Consider the following 24,107-nt stretch of genomic DNA (forward strand, 5'->3'; position numbering starts at 1 on the left):
AAAGCAAAACTACTCACACGTGCAGGCAGAGTTTTGCTTCGGACTAAATACATAATGAAGGCAAAACTCTGCCTACACGTGTAGGCAGTTTTGCTTCGCTTAGTTTTATGAGCTATTCAATAGACTTTGAACATTACGGCCACGGAATAAGGTGTTAATTTTAGTGAATGTTTTATACTTGGACATTTTTGACCTTTTAATAGATAGTCTAGTTGTTTGCATTACTTCAATATTAGCAACCCATTGATATTAAAGACATAATTCAAATTACAACACCATTTCTTTACAAAAACACATTAAATTCCAATCTTTCGGGAATGTTTCTTCATTTATAAAAGCGCTACTGAGCGGTTTTAACTTCCCTCAGAAATTTCTTGTAAGTTTAATTTTTCGTTGAACGCCTTAAAAAGCGCAATCTAACATTGTTTTTTCGAACTTTTCTGAGATATTTCTTCATTATTCGAATATATATTAGGGCTTTTGAAAAAGCGCTTATTTTGAGATTTCATTTGCACTTTTAAAAGGCGCCATCTACCGCTGTTTTTCCGTACTTTTCCCAGAAAATTTCTTCATTATCCAAACATATATTATCGTTTTAAAAAAATCACTTTTCCTTAGAGATTTCTTGTAATTTTCTATTAATTTTACTGCTATTTATCGTTTATGTGCGTCAAAATGTTTCACTATATCTGGAATGGCGTTCGGTTCGACGGGAACTTTCTCCAAAAGCTCCTTGAGACTCTTCACGTAGTTCAATTTGCGGAAGAATTTTGAACTGTAATAAGATATATTTAAGGTTAATTTTTGAATGCATATCTATACTAATATTATATAGCTGAAGATTTTATTTGTTTGAACGCGCTAATCTCAAGAACTACTGGTCCGATTTGAAAAATTCTTTCGGTGTTAGATAGCCCATTTATCGAGGAAGGCTATATGCTATATATCATCACGCTAAGACCAATAGGAGCGGAGCAATGCGGGTGGAACCGCGAGGCACAGCTATTGCTAAGCATAATGGAGCTAAATTAGCGACAAAAGATGACTTAAAATCAAGAATTTATCTGAATACAAGCTAATTGTCGCTTTCATCTGAGCCAGGACCAGGGCCAAAAATATAGCCTATAGTTATAGCAAAGAATTTTCAAAATCAATTCAGTTGATCCAGATATTACTTTCTACAACCTAAATAACGTTACCTTTATTTAAAAAAAATCGTTTTTTTTCCTTTTATAACAAAACTAAACTATCCTCAGCATTACTGTTCTACATGTTTAGTAAAGAAAAACACTTGAAAAAAACAGCATTAAAATTAAACCATTAAAAAATCATTTTATTCTAGTAAAAAAGTGAAAATTGATAACTTACCTAACAAACGGTTTAGTGATGACGACGAAAGACTTCAGCCAGAATGTGGGATGCACTAAGTATAGTTCCTTTAGACTTTTCCGAAGCCTGCAAAGAAAAAAAAATGAATTAGAAATCATAGGCTAGTTTTTATTGTGAATATAAGTAGTATAAAGTAATCTATGTTGAATCCTATTGATGGATATTTGTTACTCTTTCACGCAAATACAACTGAACCGATTACAATGAAATTTGGTATGTAGGTAGCTGACCCAGAAAAAGAGATAGGCACGGGAACTATGCGAGTTCTTTGAAAACGCGTGCCAAGCTGCGAGCGGAAATCTAGTTGTTTGTAGAAAAAAAATTGTGGAAAAAAGTACCATTTTATCTTTTGAATTGAATCTTCACTACTCACTATTTAAATGGTTTTGCAAATATCAAAAATTTTTTTAATATTTGTCATTAGTTATAAGTTAAAAAGGGGTAGATACAAGCTTTCGATGCTTGCCATTTTCCGTCTACCCGCACTGTAGTGCGGTGCAATGTATTTTAATGAGTGAGATTTAGAAGGTATCATAAATAATTGGCTAACTTTTAAACCCACTTTCTTCCCCCCCCCCCTCCCAAACTCACCGTCGATCTTTTTACACGCTACATATTGTTCTATCTTAATATATATAAATATCGTGTCACAATGTTTGTCCTCAATGGTCTCCTAAACCACTTAACCGATTATAATAAAATTCGCACACCATGTGCAGTTCGATCCAACTTGAGAGATAGGATAGTTTAAACATGTAGGTACCACGGGCGAAGCCGGGGCGGACCGCTAGTAATGTTATATAAATATGTTTAAAACCAATAAATAAATATTATTTCCACTCACCGCCGATCAATAAGCTTGTAACACTCGTGTAACCACGTAAAGCTCGGCATTCTCCGTCTACCCGCACTGCCGTGCAAATACACGAGCCGGTACTCGTCTGTGACCAAACGTTCTAGACTCCAGATCACGTATCTAGAAAGAAAGAAGAAAGAAAAACGTTTATTCAATGACACAAAACCTCACAAGGACATTACAAAAACAATATACAGCCTATTATAGCATTATCACTACATAGTAAAAAACAAAGTCGCTTTCTCTGTCGCTATGTTCCTTTGTATGCTTAAATCTTTAAAACTACGCAATGGATTTTGATGCGGTTTTTTTTAATAGATAGAGTGATTCAAAAGGAAGGTTTTAGTATATAATTTATTAGGTTTTAGACAAAGCGGGCGTAGCCGCAGGCGGTAAGCGTAACAGATATAAAAGATACAAATAGATAGCCGAGTGTTGTTTCAATTACAAGTAGCCACGGCTTGTTAACAGACAACTTTGTTTTATACTATGTAGTGATACAATGCTGAAGAGTTAGAAAATAAATAAGAGAGAATATAAAGAAGCAAATTTAATGCTATATGCTCCATCGATACAATATTGTAATCATAAAACTAGAAATAAGAGCGGTCCTAAATGTGACCCCTGGGGAACACCCGAACTCACGACAAAGTAATTTTATTGAAATATTAATAATTTCATAAGCCATTTGCAATTACGTATGATTAAAAATAACTCAAATATTAACCAAAAATCTATCTAATATATATTATAAAGGCGAAAGTTTGTATGGATGTATGGATGTATGGATGTTTGTTACTCTTTCACGTAAAAACTATTGAACCGATTACAATGAAATTTAGCACACATATAGAGGGTAACTTGGATTAACACATAGGATAGTTTTTATCCCGGAAATCCCACGGGAACGGGAACTATGCGGGTTTTTCTTTGCAAACGCCTGCGAAGCCGCGGGCGGAAATCTAGTACTTAAATAATTAAACAAAGATCCAGTCATACCATTAAGATTTATGAAATTTATTTGATTGACTTTATCGAAAGCTTTGCAAAAATCAGTTTTATGGACCACAAAATATTATTTAAAAATGAAATTATGTTACTAGAGCTTACTTTAATACATTGACGACAGATTTTATTGAAATTTTAAATGATTGTGAATTTATCGATAAATAATAATTAATTGAAATTGTCAACATACAGGTGCATTCAAATAATTAAAATAAAATATCAATACTCACAAAAACAAATTATCCATAACGTATCTGTAGTCCGGCCGGCCGTTATCTGGCAAGTGGCAAGCGCTGAACACAATTATGGCAGCACCGTCGCTACAATAGCCGCCGTGTGATATTACTCGCTTGAATGGTTCTATTACCTGATAAAAATAATAGATAATGTTCATAGACAATGTCTAGCATGGAGGAATATGGACCATAAATAATGTTAGAAGTTAGAAAAAAATTCCAGAGTAACTTTAAATGACACTATAGACTACAGACATAGCTTATTTCTTTTGTTTACATGAAAAGAATACCAGAAAAAATCCAAATCGATTAGTTGAACTTGCTTTTTTTACAACTTCAATGAAAAAAGAGCAACATTTTATGGAGCTTCAGTTCAAAAAAAGAGCAAAAAATATTTTTGATTAAAAGTAAAAAAAAATCTATACATATCTATACTAATATTATAAAGCTGAAGAGTTTGTTTGTTTGAACGCGCTAATCTCGGGATCTACTGGTCCGATTTGAAAAATTCTTTCGGTGTTAGATATCCCAATTATCGAGGATTATAAATCATCACGCTAAGATCAATAGGGGCGGAGCAATGCGGGTGAAACCGCGCGGAGCAGCTAGTATGTATATAAAAATGAAACCCGTTTTCCTTGGTCACGGCATCATGCGTGAACGGATGGACCGATTTCGATAATTCTTTTTTTATTATAGTCCTTGAAGTACCAGGTTGGTTATTCTGAAAAAACGTAAATATGTACCACGGACGAAGCCGGGGATCGCTAGTAAATAATAAAATACCTTCATATCACAAGTGGCCTGTCTCCCGCTATGTTCCACGTGAAGCCACGACCGTTCATCGCGAAATTCCTCCGCCGCGGAATATTCCGGTATCGGATCGCTGCATTCGCTCGCTGTGGCTGTTGATTTCGATCTGGAGCGAAAAAAACAAAAAAAAAATGTGAAAAAAAAACATACAATATGAGAAAAATGGAAAAAATCACTACATAGTATAAAACAAAGTCGCTTTCTCCGTCCCTATGTCCCTATGTATGCTTAAATCTTTAAAACTACGCAACGGATTTTGATGCGGTTTTTTTTATTAGATAAGTAGAGTGATTCAAGAGGAAGGTTTTAGTATATAATTTATTAGGTTTTAGACAAAGCGGGCGAAGCCGCGGGCGGTAAGCTAGTTGCTCATTAAAAACAGCTTCAGATAAAAGGTATATAAATGCCGCTTGACGTTTCCATTTTTATTAATTCTTTAAAATATTCGAAGCAAGTAAGTACAAGTATAAATATTAAATATCACAAAAATTATAGTGTATGTCTGTCAATTACAAAACAGCCTATTAAAAAAAGGTAATGCACATTTTATTCATCCAATAAGAACATTAGCTTTTAAAAGAACCTCCTCGTTTTTTTGAAGTCGGTTAATTATTAATAAATTTAATTAATCAATTTACAACATCAAACCTAAACCATTGCTTGAAAAGGAAAAATCTACTAAAATTGTACATTTTTTAATTCTAATTTTTACATATTCAATACCAGCTTCTTATAATCTGGATAAATTTAAGGCAAATGTGAATAGGCCCCTTCTAGGTAAACATGCTCCAACTTAGGATGCCTTCTCACTTAAAATCAGGTGAAACAGCGGCCAAATGTTTACCTATTCATGAATCCATCAGTCCTCGGAATCACAGACACAATAGAAAATCTATTGTGTCGCGCCCCGATCGGGGCTTACGGTGGTCAATGGGTTAAAAAATAAATAAAAAATAAACCTTTTCGAGTCCTCCTGTTCGCTGGGAAAGTCCACAGGTTCTGGCATCACCGGTTCTTCTTCAGATTCTAGCGAACAACCAGACACGCTGTCTAGACTGCAACTGTCTTCGTCTGGCGGCTGGAATATAGGTACAGGTACAGGTAGATGTACAGGTACTTATAGAATTTACAGATAGATGTAGAAGTAGAGGTACATATATAATATAGATGCAGGTTGAGGTAGAGATACCTATAGAATACAGATACAGATAGATGTAGAAGTACATATAGAATATAGATAGAGGTAAAGGTACCTATAGAATATGGATAGAGGTAGATGTAGCGATATAGATATAGGTAGAGGTATAGATACAGATGTAAATAGAAAGACATATAGATGTAGATACAGGTGCAAATTTAAATTTAAATGCAGATGCCAACACAAATATCAATACAAATACGAATACAGACATAGATATGCAGATTCAGATACAAATAATAATTGATTTAGGTATTTGCAGAATACAAATTATTAATCTGTCTTAAAATTGATACAAAAATAGATTATCATCATCAAATAGATAAATAAATAAATATGGCTACCACGCGAGTGAAAATTCGCTAGTAAACAATTAAATTTGTCACATTGCATTAGGACAGATTATAGAACTATAAAAAAATACCCGCCGTATTGATAACCTCCTCCTTTTTTTGAAGTCGTTTAAAAATTAAAGTACACTAAACATAATCATAAATTGAAAAATGTTTGTTCCTAGTCACCAAAATTAATAAACACATTTTGTTTGTAACATGGCAATATTATGGTTAGTAGCGGAATAACACATGAATTTTAGAAATAACTACTATAGTGGAGCCAATTTAATAGGCAACATTTGAAAGTTCAACAAAATTCAACAACGTAACCTAGTAACGACGCCATAAAATGACTCTACTATATCTTTTGTCCCGTAAAAAAAAACCACGCAACACATTACAGAAATTAAACAAAACGGTACGAACGTTACGAAAAGAAAAATAATAAATATAGTTTGGTAACGCCAATATAATTAAAATAGTAAATGTAGAAATTAAACATTTATTGTTTGTGGTGTGTTCCTTCATCCTTCCCTACATACGAGCACAACCAATCATCGCGTGGTCACTAACCACGTGACACGTCCAATAAGACGTGAACGCGACGTTCGTGTCGCTGCTGTCGGTCGGGTTCGCTCCGTGCCTTCGCGAGGTTCGGGACTCGGCCACCGCCGGAGAGCTTCCACGAGGCTCTCTAGATCATCAGGCATTGTGCCCTTGTAACATCACCGGGGTATCCAGTGCCCCGGCCCTTGGTCGCGCTCACCGCCGCGTGTGTGTTTGTGTGGAGTGTGGGAGTGGACGCCGTTCTTGCCCGCCGCGAGCTGGAGGACCCTGACCGCGTGGCGGCGCGTGTGTTCTGGACGCTACTCCCTCCGACGAGGTATGTGCCGTATGATCCTGTCTATCCCTCTTTGCTAACACCACGTAGATCTGAATACAGTCCACTTTCATATCGAGAATATATTTACGTATATTTTTATATTGGCGCGACCATTTGAGTGGTACCTTCGACCCGGATAGTAACCATTGAGTGGTACCTTCGACCCGGATAGTAACCATTGTTTGGTCATCCCGTATAAAGCCTGACGATTCCACCGCCCTTATTAGGATACTCATTGTGTAGGACCTAATAAGCGATTAGTAGTATCTTCAATGCGAAATACTATTTAATATACCGCATATAATAGAACGACAATGCGTCTTCTACTATTCATATAAAATATATTTTAAACCCGCCCTTATTAGGATACTCATTGTAGGCCCTAATAAGCGATTTAATAGTACATTCATTGTGAAATAACTATAATATACCGCATAGATCGACATTGCGTCATCTATTATTTTTTGCTTAAAATATATTTTATTCCGCCCGTAACATTAAGTTACGCGTATATTATTATTAAAATAGTTAATTAAAACTATATTCATATCGTTTATCCGCAGTTATAACGCTAAAATCATTATAAATCGAACATATTTCATCATATTTATTTACCCGCTACCCGCACTCGAAATTTATAACGTTATCTAGGTCATTCCGCGATCCGCTGTTATAATCCGACCATATTGAAAATTCATACTCGGTTCATATTACGCTTGCGTCGCTGACCTACTTTATTTAGTCGTATTACTTGTTATTGTAACTTGTATTGTAACATTCTCTGTTTGAATATATACTTTTGTTATTAAAAATGCCGCCTAAGAAAATGACTAAGTTACCTGATAGTGACGCTTCGGATGTTAATGATTCGGAAGATATAAATGATTCGCAGTTATCCATGTTATTAGCTAAACGCGAAATTATATTCGAAATGGTGCAAAGAATTTATGATTTGTCTTTGAACGTTCATAACAACGCTGCGCTTATGGAAAGTTTCCTTGACGAGTCCGCGCAGGTAGAATCATTACGCGATGATTATAAACAGTGTTTAGACGAATACAATACTCGCTTATTATTATTAACACCTACCGCGAAACCTGATTATAAAAGCCTCGTTGCATTCGAGTCTTTATATAGCAGGATTAAAAGAATTAAATCGCAATATTCGCAACCAAGTCCGTCACACGGAGATATTAATAATTTGCATAAAAATAGGCCTAAATTACCGCCTATCGAATTAGTACCATTTTCGGGTGATATTCGCTCATTTCCGCTGTTTCTTTCGAATTTTGAATCAGTTGTTCATAACAATCCCGGCCTTACAGATGCCGAGCGTTTATATTATTTACTAGGTAAATTAACGGGGAAGGCCACAACTGTTATAGCTGGTATAACCCCCTCCGCTGAAAATTATAATTTAATATTACAAACTTTAAAAGATAAATATGATGATAAACGTATGTTGGTTTCCGCGTATTTAAATCAAATGTTTGATTTTAAACCTTTGCATTCTCCGTCCGCAACAAACTTTGATTTATTTACAGATAACTTTGTTAGCGCAGTGCGCGCCTTACAAAATATAAAGTTAGATAATATTACAGATTTAATGATTGTTCATATCGCGTTGAAGAAGTTAGATTCAGATACTGTTCGCGCTTTCGAGACAAAGTTTGGTAGTGAAATGCCTACTTTTGATAATTTAGTTCAATTTATTCAAACTCGTGCGAAGGTATTAGAACGCATTCATCCTTCCACAAATTCGGGAATAAATAAACCGCCTCGAAAGTATAATAATTATAACCGCAGTTCAAATAATATCTCGTCTGCTCCGCCTAAGTATCAGTCTTACGTAACAACCGCTGATTCCGCATATAGTTGTCTTTGTACAAATATTACGCATCAAAATTTATATAAATGTTCGAGTTTTCATAAAATGAGTCCGCAGGAACGTTTGAAATACGTAAAGGATAGAAACGCGTGTATAAATTGTCTCAGTATAAAACATCGAGTTTCTAGTTGTTCGTCGTATTCTGGCTGTCGCGTTTGTAAATTAAAACATCATACGATGTTACATTTGAAACGCGAATCGTCCATTCCCGCGCCTGCGTCTCACCCCCCGCCGCGCAGCACACCGCCGTTGCCTGCGCCGTCCGCGTCGGGCGAGTGCGTCCGCTCCGACATTGCGCTATGTACCGCTAGCTATACAGCTGATACTGATAACGCATTTCAATGCAACGCGCCCGCGAATAAACAATGTACTATTTTATTATCAACCGCTGAAGTCGTATCTTATAATTGTAAAGGCGAACGGCTTGTTATTCGCGCGCTTTTAGATTCCGCTTCGCAAAGTCACTTCATTACGAATGAATGTTGTGAACGTTTAGGTATTAAACCGCAGAAAACCGAACGTACTATTATTAAGGGGTTCGGTGGTTCAGAAAAAATTATAAATAGTAATTCCGTAAATATACAATTTTATTCGCGTCTTGACAACAACATATCTTTTAATATTTCACCGCTAGTTGTTGATCATGTTACGGATTTATTACCTACCGCTGTTATAGACACTTCTGTCTTATCGCATATTTCGCATTTACCGCTCGCAGATGAGAGTTTTGGTACGCCAAATAAAATCGATTTATTAATCGGTGCTTCTCTGTTCCCTCATCTGCTTCTCCCCGACGTAGTTCATGCATCTCGTGACTCGTCGGCGCCCGCTGCATTGCGCACGGTGTTAGGCTATGTAATAATGGGTTCAGTACCCACCATACCTAACATACATAAACCGCCCTTGACGTGTTGTCACGTTCAAGAGACCGCCGCTATTGACTCATTAGTCAGGCGTTTCTGGGAGCTCGAGGAGCTTCCTACCGCACCGCCCGTTCAACATCCCGATGATGTTGAATGTGAAGAATATTATAAATTAACTACAACCCGCGATCCCGTGAGTGGTAGATATATTGTTTCGCTTCCATTTAAGGACGATTTCTACACTCTCGGTGACTCATTTAATATTGCCCGCAAGCGTTTCATGTGCCTCGAAAGAAAGCTACAGGCTTCACCTAAATTAAGGTTGGCATATGATGACGTCATAAAAGATTATCTAACGAAAAATTATATTTCACCCGCGCCTCCGTATGATCCGCGTGACCCTACACCTATTTATATTATACCGCATCACGCTGTTCTGCGCGAGGATAAATCGTCGACTAAGCTGCGCATGGTTTTAGATGCTAGCATGCCAACTTCTGGAAGCCAGCGTTCGTTGAATGACCTTCTGCATGTTGGGCCGAATTTACAAGGCAATTTGTTTACAATAATTTTAGGTTTTCGTCTCCACGCGATTGCCATGACCGCCGATTGCCGCCAACAGTTTCTGCAGATATTCGTGCGTGAGTTTGATCGTCGTTTTCAATGGTTTTTATATCGTTTCAGCCCGCAGGATCCGCTGCTTCTTTATCAATTTAATCGAGTTTGCTTCGGCATCAAGTCTAGTCCTTATCATGCACTGCGCACGGTAAGACAGCTCGTAGAAGATGACGGCGCGAAATATCCGCTAGCGAGTGGCATTGCGTCTTCCTCGTTGTATATGGATGATATCGCCTTCTCTATTCCCACGGAATGTGAAGCAGTTTCCGCGTCGCAGCAGCTCATCGGTTTGTTTAAGGGAGCTCAGTGGGATCTTATTAAATGGAATAGTAATAGCAAAAATGTGTTAGATAATCTTCCCGCTTCGCACAAACTTTTACCCTCCGCGGTGGAGTTTGATAAGACCGTGCAACATAAATTACTTGGTCTGCATTGGTCTACTGTTGATGATTGTTTTTATTTTAAAATAACCGCACCCGCCGATGTGATGTGCACTAAGCGCTCCATCTTGTCAATTACCGCCCGTCTGTGGGACATGATGGGCTTCGTTGCTCCCACAGTCGTGTATAACATCCCATCAAATAATTTCTACCATGTTTCTGGTATTGAAAATCCCGCTGACATTCTTTCGCGTGGCATTACGCCACAGAATCTCGTACCGCACCCTCTGTGGTTCCACGGACCCCAGTGGGCTCGTTCGGACCCATCTGGATGGCCTCTTAGGAGTCTCGATGGTGAGTCTATTGCAGACATTCCCGAACGAAAATTATTAGCGCACACTGTGCGCCCGCCTATAAAGCATTGCGCTTTATACGATACCGCCCTTCGCGTCTCGTCGCGTCGTGTATTTTATATTTATAGGTTCCTTATATTATTACCCCGCCGCGGTGTTATGATGACCGTAGAGGAACCTAATTTCGCTGAGAATAAAATTATTCCCGCCCTGCAAAATAATTATTTTGCAGAGGAGTATTATAATATACTCTTTTATAAATTTTATTCGCAGGCTCTCAACCGCTTGAGGCCTTTTATTCGCAACAGACTTATCCTCATCGGACGTCTAAGCGATTCCGCCCTGGAATATGCACATAAGCTTCCAGTGATATTACCGCGCAATGATCACATAATTATCATGATCATTGATTATCATCATATTAAATATATGAATATTATAACGCATTTGTTTCTTGTTATTTTAAATACCGCGCTTTTATTAGCTTTACCCGCACCTCAAGTCAAATCTGATCACGTCAGTTTGCTTGATAGGTTCTCGCTACTGGACAAGTTAGTTCAGTCGTTTTGGAAACGTCGGAGATTGGAATACTTACACGGTTTGCAGGTTAGGCAGAAATGGAATACGCCTTCGACACCTATTACTCCTGGAACGGTCGTGGTTGTAATAAATGATAATGCACCGCCCCTAACCTGGCCTTTAGCCGTCGTAGAGAAAGTACATCCTTCAAAGGACGACGTCGCGCGCGTTTGTACAGTTAGAACCGCCAAGGGAACTTACCTTCGCCCGGTCGTTCGTTTATGTCCGCTTCCAAGACAATAGTTATATCGCATTAGTATATTACCGCAGTTAGTTAAGTTTAATTTTAAGTTTTGCACCGCTTTCGTTTATAATTTCTTAGTTATAATACCGCCGTGACTTTAGGAATTTTTTATACCCCGCTCGCTTTACGCGATCCTAGAGTCATAGAATTTGTTAGTTATATTTCCGCCGTGACTTTTAGGATTTTTTATTATCCCGCTCGCATTTTGCGCTCCTAGAGCCATAGAACTTGTTATTTATATTACCGCCGTGGCTCTTAGGACTTTTATCAACCCGCGCGCATTATGCGATCCTAGAGTCATAGTTTTTCGCTGTATCTTATGATTGGTTTTAAATGGTGACCCATTTAGGGCGGGTGGATATGGTAACGCCAATATAATTAAAATAGTAAATGTAGAAATTAAACATTTATTGTTTGTGGTGTGTTCCTTCATCCTTCCCTACATACGAGCACAACCAATCATCGCGTGGTCACTAACCACGTGACACGTCCAATAAGACGTGAACGCGACGTTCGTGTCGCTGCTGTCGGTCGGGTTCGCTCCGTGCCTTCGCGAGGTTCGGGACTCGGCCACCGCCGGAGAGCTTCCACGAGGCTCTCTAGATCATCAGGCATTGTGCCCTTGTAACATCACCGGGGTATCCAGTGCCCCGGCCCTTGGTCGCGCTCACCGCCGCGTGTGTGTTTGTGTGGAGTGTGGGAGTGGACGCCGTTCTTGCCCGCCGCGAGCTGGAGGACCCTGACCGCGTGGCGGCGCGTGTGTTCTGGACGCTACTCCCTCCGACGAGGTATGTGCCGTATGATCCTGTCTATCCCTCTTTGCTAACACCACGTAGATCTGAATACAGTCCACTTTCATATCGAGAATATATTTACGTATATTTTTATATTGGCGCGACCATAGTTAAAAAAACAAGAAATTATTGTATTATCACCGATCCTTGCTAGAAAGTTGGTCTGTCTATCCAAATCGAGTCTAAACGAATAGATTACATACAAACATACAGGTGAAGCTAATAACAGCGCGTTAAAAACGACAATTAGCAAACACAATGGTTTTGTTTGACAAATATTTCCCGGTTCACACACTAGAGTGAATTTTTTAGACTTACACAAGAAATACAGTTATGCATATTGCGTATTTAAATTTTTAACCTATTGCACTATTCTAAAGGTTCTCAAGCATTATATTTTTATAGCATTTAACTGATTAAAATACAGGTATTAATATTATATGCGAAATTAAACTAATATTTGACACCAGGCTTTTTTTTCCAAATTTTTTTAGTTAATCTAAATCTAATTTAGTCGAATCCAAGTCACATAAATCGTTTAAATGATAACTAATATATATTATACTAGCTGTTCCTCGCGGTTTCACCCGTATTGCTCCGCTCTTGTTGGTCTTAACGAGATGATATATAGCCTATAGCCTTCGATAAATGGGCTATCTAACACCGAAAGAACTTTTCAAATCGGACCAGTAGTTCCCGAGATTAGCGCGTTCAAACAAACAATCAAAATCTTTAGATTTATAATCTACACTAATATTATAAAGCTGAAGAGTTTGTTTGTTTGAACGTGTTAATCTCAGGAACTACTGGTCCGATTTGAATAATTCTTTCGGTATTAGATAGCTCATTTATCGAGGAAGGTTATAGGCTATATATATACGCTACGACCAACAGGAGTGGAGCCACGCGGGTGAAACCGCGAAGCGCAGCTAGTTTTATTATACATTTAATTAATAAAAAACCACATACCACTTGTATCTTCCGTCTGGGCGAGCCCGAGATCCTCGGGGCCGTGGGGCGAAGCGCTACAGACCCTGTGTACGGATCCAATAGGGCTTGGTACGCCGATTTATCGTCTTGCGTTGATGATATTATGTCTGGCGAGTCTAGATTCTGAAAGTGGGACATAAACTTTGCAATTAATAACAAAAAAAAATGTATGCGTGTACTAGAGTACACACGTAAGAAGTGAAACTTCTTTATGACCTTAAAAATGTCACGAGTATGGCGTAACGCAAAAATGTCACGCGTACGGCGTAACACAAAAATGTCACGCGTACCGCGTAACGCAAAAATGTTACACTAAATTTTTTGTCCAACCCCGATAAAGAAGTTTCACTTCAATAAATTTTATCTATGAAATGGGGGGAAAAGTTTTAAAAAATCAGTGTATATGGATGATTAGTAGTAATCATAATAAATTTATCTCTTGGCTTAGTGATATAGGAATATAACCTAACAAAAAGTGCAGATGAATTGGAATAAAATAGGGTGAAGCGTGAAGACACAAATTAATGATATATAGGTTTATTTCTCTTCTATCCGTTTGTTTCCTATCAAAATTCTGAGCAGATTTAGAAAAAGGAGATTTAATAATAAATTTAATTGTAATACAGTAAATGAAATCAACTTGATGAATATTCTTTGGAAAGAAGACACAAAAACATTATTAAAATAATATTAAATAAGCCCTAAAATTAAAATTAGTGTACTCCAACATGAACAAAGCCACAGGCTAAAGGTAGTATAAATAACATACATTTTGTACTCCAATAGTGCTCGACATTTCAATAGGTAAGTCAAAATTGGGCATCGAACGGAGATTTGACGGCGAATCACACCACTCTGTTGCCTGAAAATAATTGTATGATTAAAATGTAGTCGGTTAATCTTCTTATATATAAAAATGAATCGCAAAATGTGTTGGTAAGCGCATAACTCGAGAACGGCTGAACCGATTTCGATAATTCTTTTTTTATTATATTCCTTGAAGTATGAGGATGGTTCTTATGTAGAGAAAACGTAAATATGTACCACGGGCGAAGCCGGGGCGGACCGCTAGTAATAATAAAATATTAAACTAAGTACCTATAATACACATGAAATTAATATAATTTTTACTTTATGGATGTATTTAAAAACACTCCATGACATATATTATCAACAATTGTTATAACTTTTTAGTATCTTATGTGTCTCTATTAAAATAAATATGTCTTGCTTTTTTTATCATATTTGTAACATTGAGGTATTATTATAGAGAGGACACCACGAACAAATTTGTGCTGCAAGCGCAGCGGCGCGGGGCGGCTAGTGAGTCATACACTTTGTAGATATTCTGCCTCTTATCTCTATAATATAAAAATGAATCCCAAAATGTGTTGGTAAGCGCATAACTTGAGAACGGCTGAACCGATTTCGATAATTCTTTTTTTATTATATTCCTTGAAGTACGAGGATGGTTCTTATGTAGAGAAAACGTAAATATGTACCACGGGCGAAGCCGGGGCGGACCGCTAGTTACTTATAAATTAAAACCAATCAATGTAACAAATAAATATTGTATATCTTATTAAAAAAATATGAATAAAATTATTAATTAAAACCAATCAATGTAACAAAAAAAAATGGTTTGAGACGATTAACTCTAACTCGTGTTACAAATAGTTTAGTAGCGATGCCCTCTCTAGTACGTAGTACATGGTAACTCAATGATTAGGAATGAATGAAGGATTTTGATGAATGCAATGTTTGCAATGAATTCAAACTCTGGACTTTATCCTCAAGAATGTGGAATTTTAATTTATTTGTAAAATACCTAACCCAATACCTCGACTATTACTAACTATTTACTACACAGAAGATATTATAAATAAAATGTAGTTCTTTACTTATAACAAGCAATAATTAACGATTTTACCTACCCCAGAATGAAAACTCCCGCTCTCCGGCATATCAATTTTATACTTTGGCGTGCTTTGTATCGTCACTCTTTCACTAGATATACCACGATTTTCCACCACCCCCTCTTTACCAGGCGTTTCTGACAACCTCGGAATAATTTTCCTTCTTGGCCCATTCGAATAATTCAAAGAATCTGTTATATGACTTTCAGCCGTCACATAATTGTCCGAAATATATAGATTACTTTTGGACGTGTTTCGTTGAGGGCTGTAGAATTCGTAACCGTTTATGTCAGTTTTATCACCCTCTATAGATGACAGACTCAGGTCTTTTTCTTCCCTTTTGTGACTGTTTTTCGGTATTAAATCTGGGTAATTGTCATCCGGACTGCCTAAACCCATTAGGGGATGGTTCGTTGTTAGTGTAAGCGTCGAACTGAGTTTCGGCGGACTTATTTTAAGGTTTCTCGGCCTACTGTCGGGAGAATTTATGCTCAGTTCAGACATTCTGTTCAGCAAACTATCAGACAGTTCTTGCACTCTGTTGTCTAAAGGGTCTGGTCGTTGGACGTACGGGTTCTGAAGTCTTAGGACTTCTGCGTCTCGATCTTCGAAGTCTGACGAGTTGGAATTGGGCGTGCCCTGCGATTGAATGGACTCCGAACCTGTGTCCATTTTCTCATCGGACGATTGTGAGTTGAGGAGATCGTCGCGGCTGTGCTGTGGCGATTTAAAATTACTGGAACAAAATAAAGTGTGTTAATATGAAGTTTAAAGGAATTTGCTCTTGCGGGCAATTTACTTTTTTTTGTAAAATTTACTTTTTAAATCAAAGACAAAATATATACAATATACATGTACAAATATGGACGACATTTATATGGTACTATTATTTTTACACTGTCTAAAACCTAATAAATTATACACTAAAACCTTCCTCGAGAATCATTCTTTCTATAAAAAACAGCATCACAATCCATTAGTTATCCGCATAGTTTTAAAAGATTTAAGCATACATAGGGATAAACAGACAGCAACAAGAACTTTGTTTCATACTTTGTAGAAGGTTTCCGTAATAGGAACGTACAAAAAAGATAACTCAAGAGTTGGATAGATTTATCAAGTAGCTTTATTTTAAACTAGCTTTACCCTGCAGTTTCACCTGCATTGCTCTGCTCCTTCTTAGCGTGATGACATATAGCCTATATCCTTCCTCGATAAATGGGCTATCTAACACTGAAATAAATTTTCAAATCAGACCAGTAGTTCCTGAGATTAGCGCGTTCAAACAAACTCTTCAGCTTTAAAATATTAGAATAGATTATCCATTGCATTTGTGAACAGAAAATTTTGCTTAACATTACATTTAAAATGTATGAACTAATCACTGTCAAGGTTAACTTTAAATTTGATAAACAATCAATTTAAATAATTTAGGAACACAGAGCTTTATAATCCATACTAATATTATAAATGCGAAAGTAACTCTGTCTGTCTGTCTGTTACTCAATCACGCCTTAACTACTGAACCAATTTGCACGAAATTTGGTATAGAGATATTTTGATACCCGAGAAAGGACATAGGATAGGTTTTATCCCGGAAATCCTACGGGAACGGGTTTTTCTTTTATAACGCGGGCGAAGCCGCGGGCGGAAAGCTAGTATGGTGATAACATAAAACAGGGAAAATCCCAAAGTTAGAAGTGCATGCAAATGTCAAGGCCATTGCTAATATTTTTAAACTAGCAATCTTTTAAATTGGAATTTGATTTACTTCCAAGAATAATAGCTTTAGCCCACATGTTTGCATGTTGCATTATATGCAGATTAAATTATATATACCTACTTTGAATTTTTTCCTACACGAAAAGATTTTTTGTGTTCATTGTTTCATCATCAAATAAGATTTAAAAACATCAAGTTACATTAATTAAAATGAAATGAAATATAGGCTATATTATTTTTAGAAGAAACATATTGCTAAGCTGCAATTTAGAGATGAGATGTGATCATACAATTTTCAGGTTAGCACAAATGGGCTATGGACCACAGCCACATAACACATTTTTTTTTAATATTTTGTTGCCGATACTTCAGTAGTTAGTGGTCGCCATCGGCTACTTGTGTGAGGTATTTGCAATCGAATGAAAAGACAGCACATTGTGGCAATCAAGAGATGCCACCGCCCACCATGTTATACTAAAATATATGTATTTTTCTTCTCGAAACAAAATACATTAATTTGTTAATGTAGAAAATTCTTGTGTGATCTGATTCAAATTCCTCTGAAATAGATTGATATTTTTTATAGCTTTATTTTTGATAGCTCTTAGAGTAAATTTAGTTACTGCTAATCAATTAAGGTCCTAGTAGGACAAAAACTACTATAATAATATAAACTAGGGGTGTATATCCTAATGATAATAAAATTAATTATTAATCATTGAACTCAAGCTTCACTATTTATAACAGAATAGGCTATTTGACAATATAAAAAATAAATTACTTTTTTGTGTAATCCATATATATATAAGGTTTTTGAAATGATTTAAATTAATAAATGATATAAATAATAACTTATTTATTTATAAATCGTCGAGAAAAAACATCATATTTTTTAAAATTATCACGTGACAGAAAACATCCATGATTGGCCGCATCTGCCATGACGTCACACATGCGTAAATAATTACTTGCTCTGTGGTAAATAACAAGTGATCCCAACGTTTACTCACGTCGTTGCTTAAATTTCGCTTTTGGTTTTGTTTCTTGGTGTCTGTAATCAGTTTTGTTCTTTGTGTTATTTTTGTTTGTCATGGAACCTAATTTCGAAAAAGCAGACAGTAGAAATCTACCTAAAGTGGACGCTATAATGGTTGGCATGTTCTTTAAAAACAACCCAGATTTTTACGCTCCTGAATTGAGAAATGTGAAAACAGCTACGTAAGTTAATATTTCAATCGTCATTCATTACCTTTTTAGTTAAATGTGAATCACAATAAATGTGAAACATGAATCACAATAGCACAATAATTATGAAGTATACATTTTTTAGGTTATGGCCTTTGTTTTTCATTTCAGCCATCCAGTTTATAGGATTGACGTGTTTGTATTAATTATTTTCCTTTGCAGGGCTGCAAGAGAATCATATGGAGATGATGCAATTGGATATGTCCAACTGCGTCGTGAATCTGACCGTTGCACAGTTAAATGCAAAATCTGCCCAGAGCATAAGGTGAAAGCCAGTTCCTACAAAGTAGTGATGGTAGTGGATGAGAAAAAAAATGAAATCATAAGCTGCCAGTGCATGGACTGTGCTGCTTCAGCTGGTGGTTGTAAGCATGCAGTAGCATTTTTAATGTGGACCCATCGTAGAAGTGAAGAACCTTCTTGCACTGAGGTTGAGTGCTATTGGAAGAAAAGTACTCTTTCAAGAGTAGGCACAAGTGTGAAGTTCATAACATTAGACAAGATGAGCAAAAAACAAGCTTCTCGTTATGAAGAAAGTAAAGATTTGCTAACGGAATTCCTTCATGAAGCAAAAAAGAGAAAAATAACTAACTGTGAACTTCAGAAATATCAACATGATTTCAGGCATGGTGATATTATGCAGTTTTCTATGCATCATTTTCTGATGCAAACTTCTGGGGATGTTAAAAATAATGTTACCAAGTTACTTGAATCATTAGCAGAGCAGCTAGATGAAAAGATTGTGACTTCAATAGAAGTAGCAACTAAGAGCCAGTATAAAAGTCCTCTCTGGTATGAGATGAGATACAGTCGTATTACAGCTTCCAAAGCTTTTGAAGCCAGTCGCTGCCAAACAGCTGATGGATCTTTAGTAGCTGCAGTTATGGGGGCCAAAACGCCTGATACTGCTGCAATGAAAAGAGGCCGAGAGCTAGAATTATCGGTCATAAAAATTGTGCAAAACGTTTTGAAGAAGAAATTCAAGCCCTGTGGTGTGTTTCTGTCTTCAAAATACCCCATGGTTGCAGCTACTCCAGATGGAATAAGTAAAGATGCAGTTGTGGAAGTAAAATGTCCAACTAGTGAGGAAACAAAACTTAGCTACCTCAAAGAAGGACAAGTGATGCAAAAGTATTTCGCTCAAGTACAGATACAAATGTATGTGACAAATAAAAAGAAAGGTTACTTTTGTGTGGCTCATCCTGATTTTGAACAATCAAAAAAAGTAGATATAGTTGTAATAAATTATGATGATGAATATGTTAATGACTTGTTGCAGAATGTGGAAAACTTTTGGAAAGTAAATATTTATCCCATTCTAGTACGTAGCACTGCATATTAATAGGCTATTTAAATTATTAAAATTTTTTTAATTAAAAGTATAAATTATTTCAAGGTCTTTTCATTTACTTAAATTACTAATGATGTTTACATACTGGGTGTAAGAGACAGTGCCCAGAATACTGAGGGGATTTGCACAGTTAATGGTTCTGCTTTGGAGAAATTTTGATGAAACTCACTGTTTTTTATTACTTGAATAATTTATTAAACCAATAAGAAAAGAATCACTGCGAACAGCCAACTAGTGTTTGGAAAAAAACTATAACATTTCAAAGTTAGAAAGACAGAAATACTTATGCGCTCATAACATAAATAGTACCTACTGATCCGATTTTGATTAAACTTTAAAAAAAAAAAGAATCGTCACCACAAGTTTTCAGCAAGTAGGTAGGTACGTGGAAAAATATACTAGATACATATGTTACTATAATTTACAGAAACACATACATGCATACAAGGTGTTACAAAAATACCCCAAATGCTGAAACCCAGCTGTAAGGTCTATGAAACTCAACTTTCCCCAAGGAACATATGAACAAACATAGCGCAATTTGGAACAAACCTGTGACCAAATTGCACTTCCTAAATTGAAGAAATATAAATTCAGCTGTGACCAAATTACATCAAGTCATTACTTTCCATTACAGACAGTGGGATAGGTGAAACTAAATAAAAGCTTATAATAAAATATACTTAAAATTTTCTTTATTAACTCCAAAAACTACAGACTTTAATATTGTATAAAATAGCACAGTTATTTTATAAGAGAGTCCTGTATATTTATTAGCGCACATGCTATAACAATCACATCATCCAGAATATGCAGAAAATTTAGATTTATTACTGAATGTTGTTTTAACATGTGAAATTCTCTTAAACGCCTTATAACCCTTTCAATGTGAATTCTTAAGCTGGCAATGATTTTAGTTTGACGCACTTCTGCTTTAGATAATTTTGATCCGGTTTGAACACTAGGTGGCCTTAACAATTGAATTCCTTTCTCATTCAGGACCTGTTCTACATGCTTAAATCCACGATCAGCTAAAATGAAACTTCCAGGATTTAAACCATCTAAAAAGTCACAATTTTCAATTATAGTGATATCACTTGCTCTACCCCCAAATCCATGTGAAATATAATTTACCAAGCCATTTGGTGTGCAGGATATTAAATATTTTACAGTGTTACCTTTTTTGTAATCTGACCATGTCAGTGCTTGAAACAAAGCTTTTGATGGTTTTTGAATGTCGATTTCTAAACAATCTATTATACAACTTACATTATGGTATTTGTGTCTAAATGAAATGGGTAAGGTTTTCTTTATTGAATAATTATCTAGTTTAACAATGAAAGGGCGCAAAACACTAGCAATGAATGGGATATTCTTTGTGAATAATTTACTTCCATATGACAACGAGAATCCGAAGTCATCTTCAAGTTCAGAAAAAGTATTATTTAATCTGATTTTTTTTAAACACAACAAAATATGTTCATGTGGTATATTAGTGTGCTTATGAATTAAGTTAACTATGAAGTAAGATTCTTTACTAATTCCAATGTACAGTTTTGGTTTCTTAACAATGTACTGCAAGTTAATCTGCAAAGACTGCAATTTCAGAATATCTTCATTTGTATTTGTAATGCTCGAAGCACTAGTATCTGATAACTTTGATGAAGCTGTGTATGATGACGAATCTTGTTGTTTGGGAGCTTCTGTATACAAAGAAGAGGCATCAGCATCTGATTTATCTTCATCAAAACCAATTCTTTTCTTTATATTAATAACACCAGATTTTGACGGTTTAACATGGAAAGGATGTTGATCGATCTTGAATGGAGAAGTGCTGCTGGAGACAAATGAGTATTTGTAAGGTGAAACAGATGTATCTCTTGTAAAAATTTTAGTCTGCACGGCTTTGCTTCTAAAATGAAGTTTGCAAGAACTATTAAATTGTACTGACTTTTCAGCAATTGTAATTGGATCTGTGGTTGTAGATTTCTCTGATGTTGTCGGTTCTGAAAAGATAAACATTTTTTAATAACTAGCTCTGTGCCTGCAACTCTGCCCGAATATCTAGTCCCCGCTTATTTTCAGTTAAATTGGTATAGCCATTCTAGAGTTATAGTGTAACCAATGTGACTTCCTTTTATACTTATATGTATAACTCAAGGCAAATTTCTAAGGTTTTTTTTCTAAGATTATTAAGACATTGTTTACATACCCGTTATTATATCTTCCATCTTTCCTTCATGAGATTTATCCTCAGTGCCAGCTGGCTGACAGATTTCAGCTTCACATTGCTCAATGAGGTTGATTCTTTGCCGTTTTGCAAAGGCAGAACGAGAAGTACCAGGCTCACAAATTCTTTTACAGCGATCTGGCTGGCAATGAAATTTAGAAGGCAAAACTCCATCTACCATTAGTATTTTCTGACTGAAACCCATTTTGTACTTGCAGTAGTTGGCCATGTCTTTTTCAATCTGTAAATAAGCGAGTCATTAACTCTAGGTACCGGATGAAACTGTGTCTAGTATATATCATATTATATATCATTATCTAACCTCAAGCAGGTAAGTAATGAGACGATTTATACTATGTATTGCAAATAAAATAAACTGCCTACTAGGTATTCAACACCATACTTACTACTACTTACATCGAAGTGGTCTTCACAAAAAAATATAACTGTTTTAATTGATATATCACTTGGATTTCTGCGAGCTAACTGCAACCACCTTCTACGCATTTTTATATCTTTTGGAGCACATATAAATAGTTTGTCAGGGGTTTTAATAGTTGTATTTCTGCATCCAGGAACTACACACCACTTATAAGAACTCATTTTCTGGTTTTTAAACAGATTAACTTAATTATACTATAATTAAAACAAAAACGAACAATAAGTACTAGGAGCAAGTTGATATTTACGCGGCTGTGACGTCACCATGGTCGCGAGACGCCATGTTCTTCAAAATTGTGTTTTGGCGGCATATTTGAATATCATGTTTTTATTTTCCATTTTCTCAATGAATAACTACAAAAAATTAAGAAACATGTGTTTTGTGTTCTCTATAAACGTATCTTAATAATTTGAGACAGTTTTCAAAACCTTGTCAAATAGCCTATTGCAAACAATATACCTTTATCAGTTTAATAGGATATTATATTTCTTCTACCTACGTGTTTGTGGAGATAAATCATATTTAAAAAATCGGAAATATGAAAAGTAGCTAATGAATAATTATACTTAAACTCAAGTTTTATTTTTATGTATAAATTTGTAATAACTGAAATGCACAAAATATTACCTATGCATGCAGTATTTTTCAATCTGACTCAACTGTCCTTGATATTTTAATAATTGCTGACATTTTTAATACGAAAAATAAATTGATTATTTTCTTATTTGGCTGAACGAAAAATTAAGTTGCTTCATTGGATACAGGTAATATGTAAAAATTTCATCAAAACGGATGTTATTTGAAATGCAATACAGTGACTAATACGTTATTAAAGGAAGTAATATACGATATTACAATAAAAACATCGAACTTTTGCACGCAAACTGTGAAAATAAATAAATACTTACTTCATTTGTACTTTCGTTTTTGTGCACTCACTTATCAATGCGCTATTCACAAACGGTTTATTACTTAATATTATTTTTATGTGGATTTATTTTATGCACCCTCAACATAATACGAAATCAAAATTCACATATACCGTCCTCTGTCGATACACGACAGACAAACCTCGAAATTCGAATGTCGATGTCGAATTACGATTTACGACATTTTAGCGGACGTACGGACTCCGGACGAATCAAATTTCAGAGACATCGAGGCATTTAAGGATGCGTTCAATAAAATTTATATTTTTAATTTTATCAGAACTGTTTAATATAAGTAGATAATTAATAAATTATTGCCAAAAATGAAATTAGTAACTTGTAATTATTTTTTTAAATACATAATACATATTATAATCAAAGATTACCTCTATAATCTAGTGCATGATTATAATAATTCTAAAAATAATTTGGAAAATCCAAAAGTGCACGCCTCGTAATTTTTTTTAAATAATTATTTATTAATTATTATTTTTGTTTATTTAATAACAATTAAACCACATCGAATCAGACCCTGAAAAATGAAAGGGTTCTATTCCTGAGCATACTCAAGCGTAAGAGAAAAAAAAAGACTCGATTAGTAAAGTATTTCGGTCGCTATCGTGTTAACAAGAAAAAGGATCCGCACATACAGACACACGGACGTCCAAGACAGAACTTTTTTAAACTGTTTTTTAACTAGTTTAAATAACAAAAATGACATCAAAAATATCATGAACGTTAAAAATAGTGTTTTTTCTTAATATGTGTGTGTATGTATTATCTTACAAGTGCAATGTATGATACATAAAGACATTTTAAGTTTGAAAAATCAGATGTTTTGCGCG

At 35.7% G+C, this 24,107-nt stretch overlaps 3 protein-coding genes across 3 annotated transcripts; 1 reads left to right on the forward strand and 2 right to left on the reverse strand.

The window, feature by feature from the left end:
• Nucleotides 1–266: 266 nt before the first annotated feature.
• On the reverse strand, nucleotides 267–23,444 carry LOC149476127 (protein prune homolog 2-like). The gene is made up of 10 exons (XM_089712061.1): nucleotides 23,242–23,444; nucleotides 15,362–16,079; nucleotides 14,197–14,289; nucleotides 13,407–13,550; nucleotides 5,262–5,380; nucleotides 4,276–4,408; nucleotides 3,484–3,620; nucleotides 2,234–2,365; nucleotides 1,369–1,455; nucleotides 267–775 (listed from the first exon to the last, which is right to left on the reverse strand). The coding sequence occupies exons 1-10, from the start codon at nucleotides 23,244–23,246 to the stop codon at nucleotides 655–657; spliced, it is 1,689 nt and encodes a 562-aa protein (XP_089568187.1). The 5' UTR covers nucleotides 23,247–23,444; the 3' UTR covers nucleotides 267–654.
• Nucleotides 17,819–19,766, forward strand: LOC149476128 (uncharacterized). The gene is made up of 2 exons (XM_089712404.1): nucleotides 17,819–18,283; nucleotides 18,473–19,766. Exons 1-2 carry the CDS (start codon nucleotides 18,156–18,158, stop codon nucleotides 19,650–19,652), a joined length of 1,308 nt encoding a protein of 435 aa, XP_089568530.1. The 5' UTR covers nucleotides 17,819–18,155; the 3' UTR covers nucleotides 19,653–19,766.
• On the reverse strand, nucleotides 20,406–22,120 carry LOC149476129 (uncharacterized). Its single transcript, XM_089712097.1, has 2 exons — nucleotides 21,874–22,120; nucleotides 20,406–21,667 (listed from the first exon to the last, which is right to left on the reverse strand). The coding sequence occupies exons 1-2, from the start codon at nucleotides 22,118–22,120 to the stop codon at nucleotides 20,406–20,408; spliced, it is 1,509 nt and encodes a 502-aa protein (XP_089568223.1).
• Nucleotides 23,445–24,107: the final 663 nt, after the last annotated feature.

The sequence above is a fragment of the Colias philodice genome, chromosome 28 (assembly GCF_061535455.1).
Source record: "Colias philodice isolate Cphi_HAF_F1 chromosome 28, ilColPhil1 Martin Lab GWU primary, whole genome shotgun sequence".
Taxonomy (NCBI): domain Eukaryota; kingdom Metazoa; phylum Arthropoda; class Insecta; order Lepidoptera; family Pieridae; genus Colias; species Colias philodice.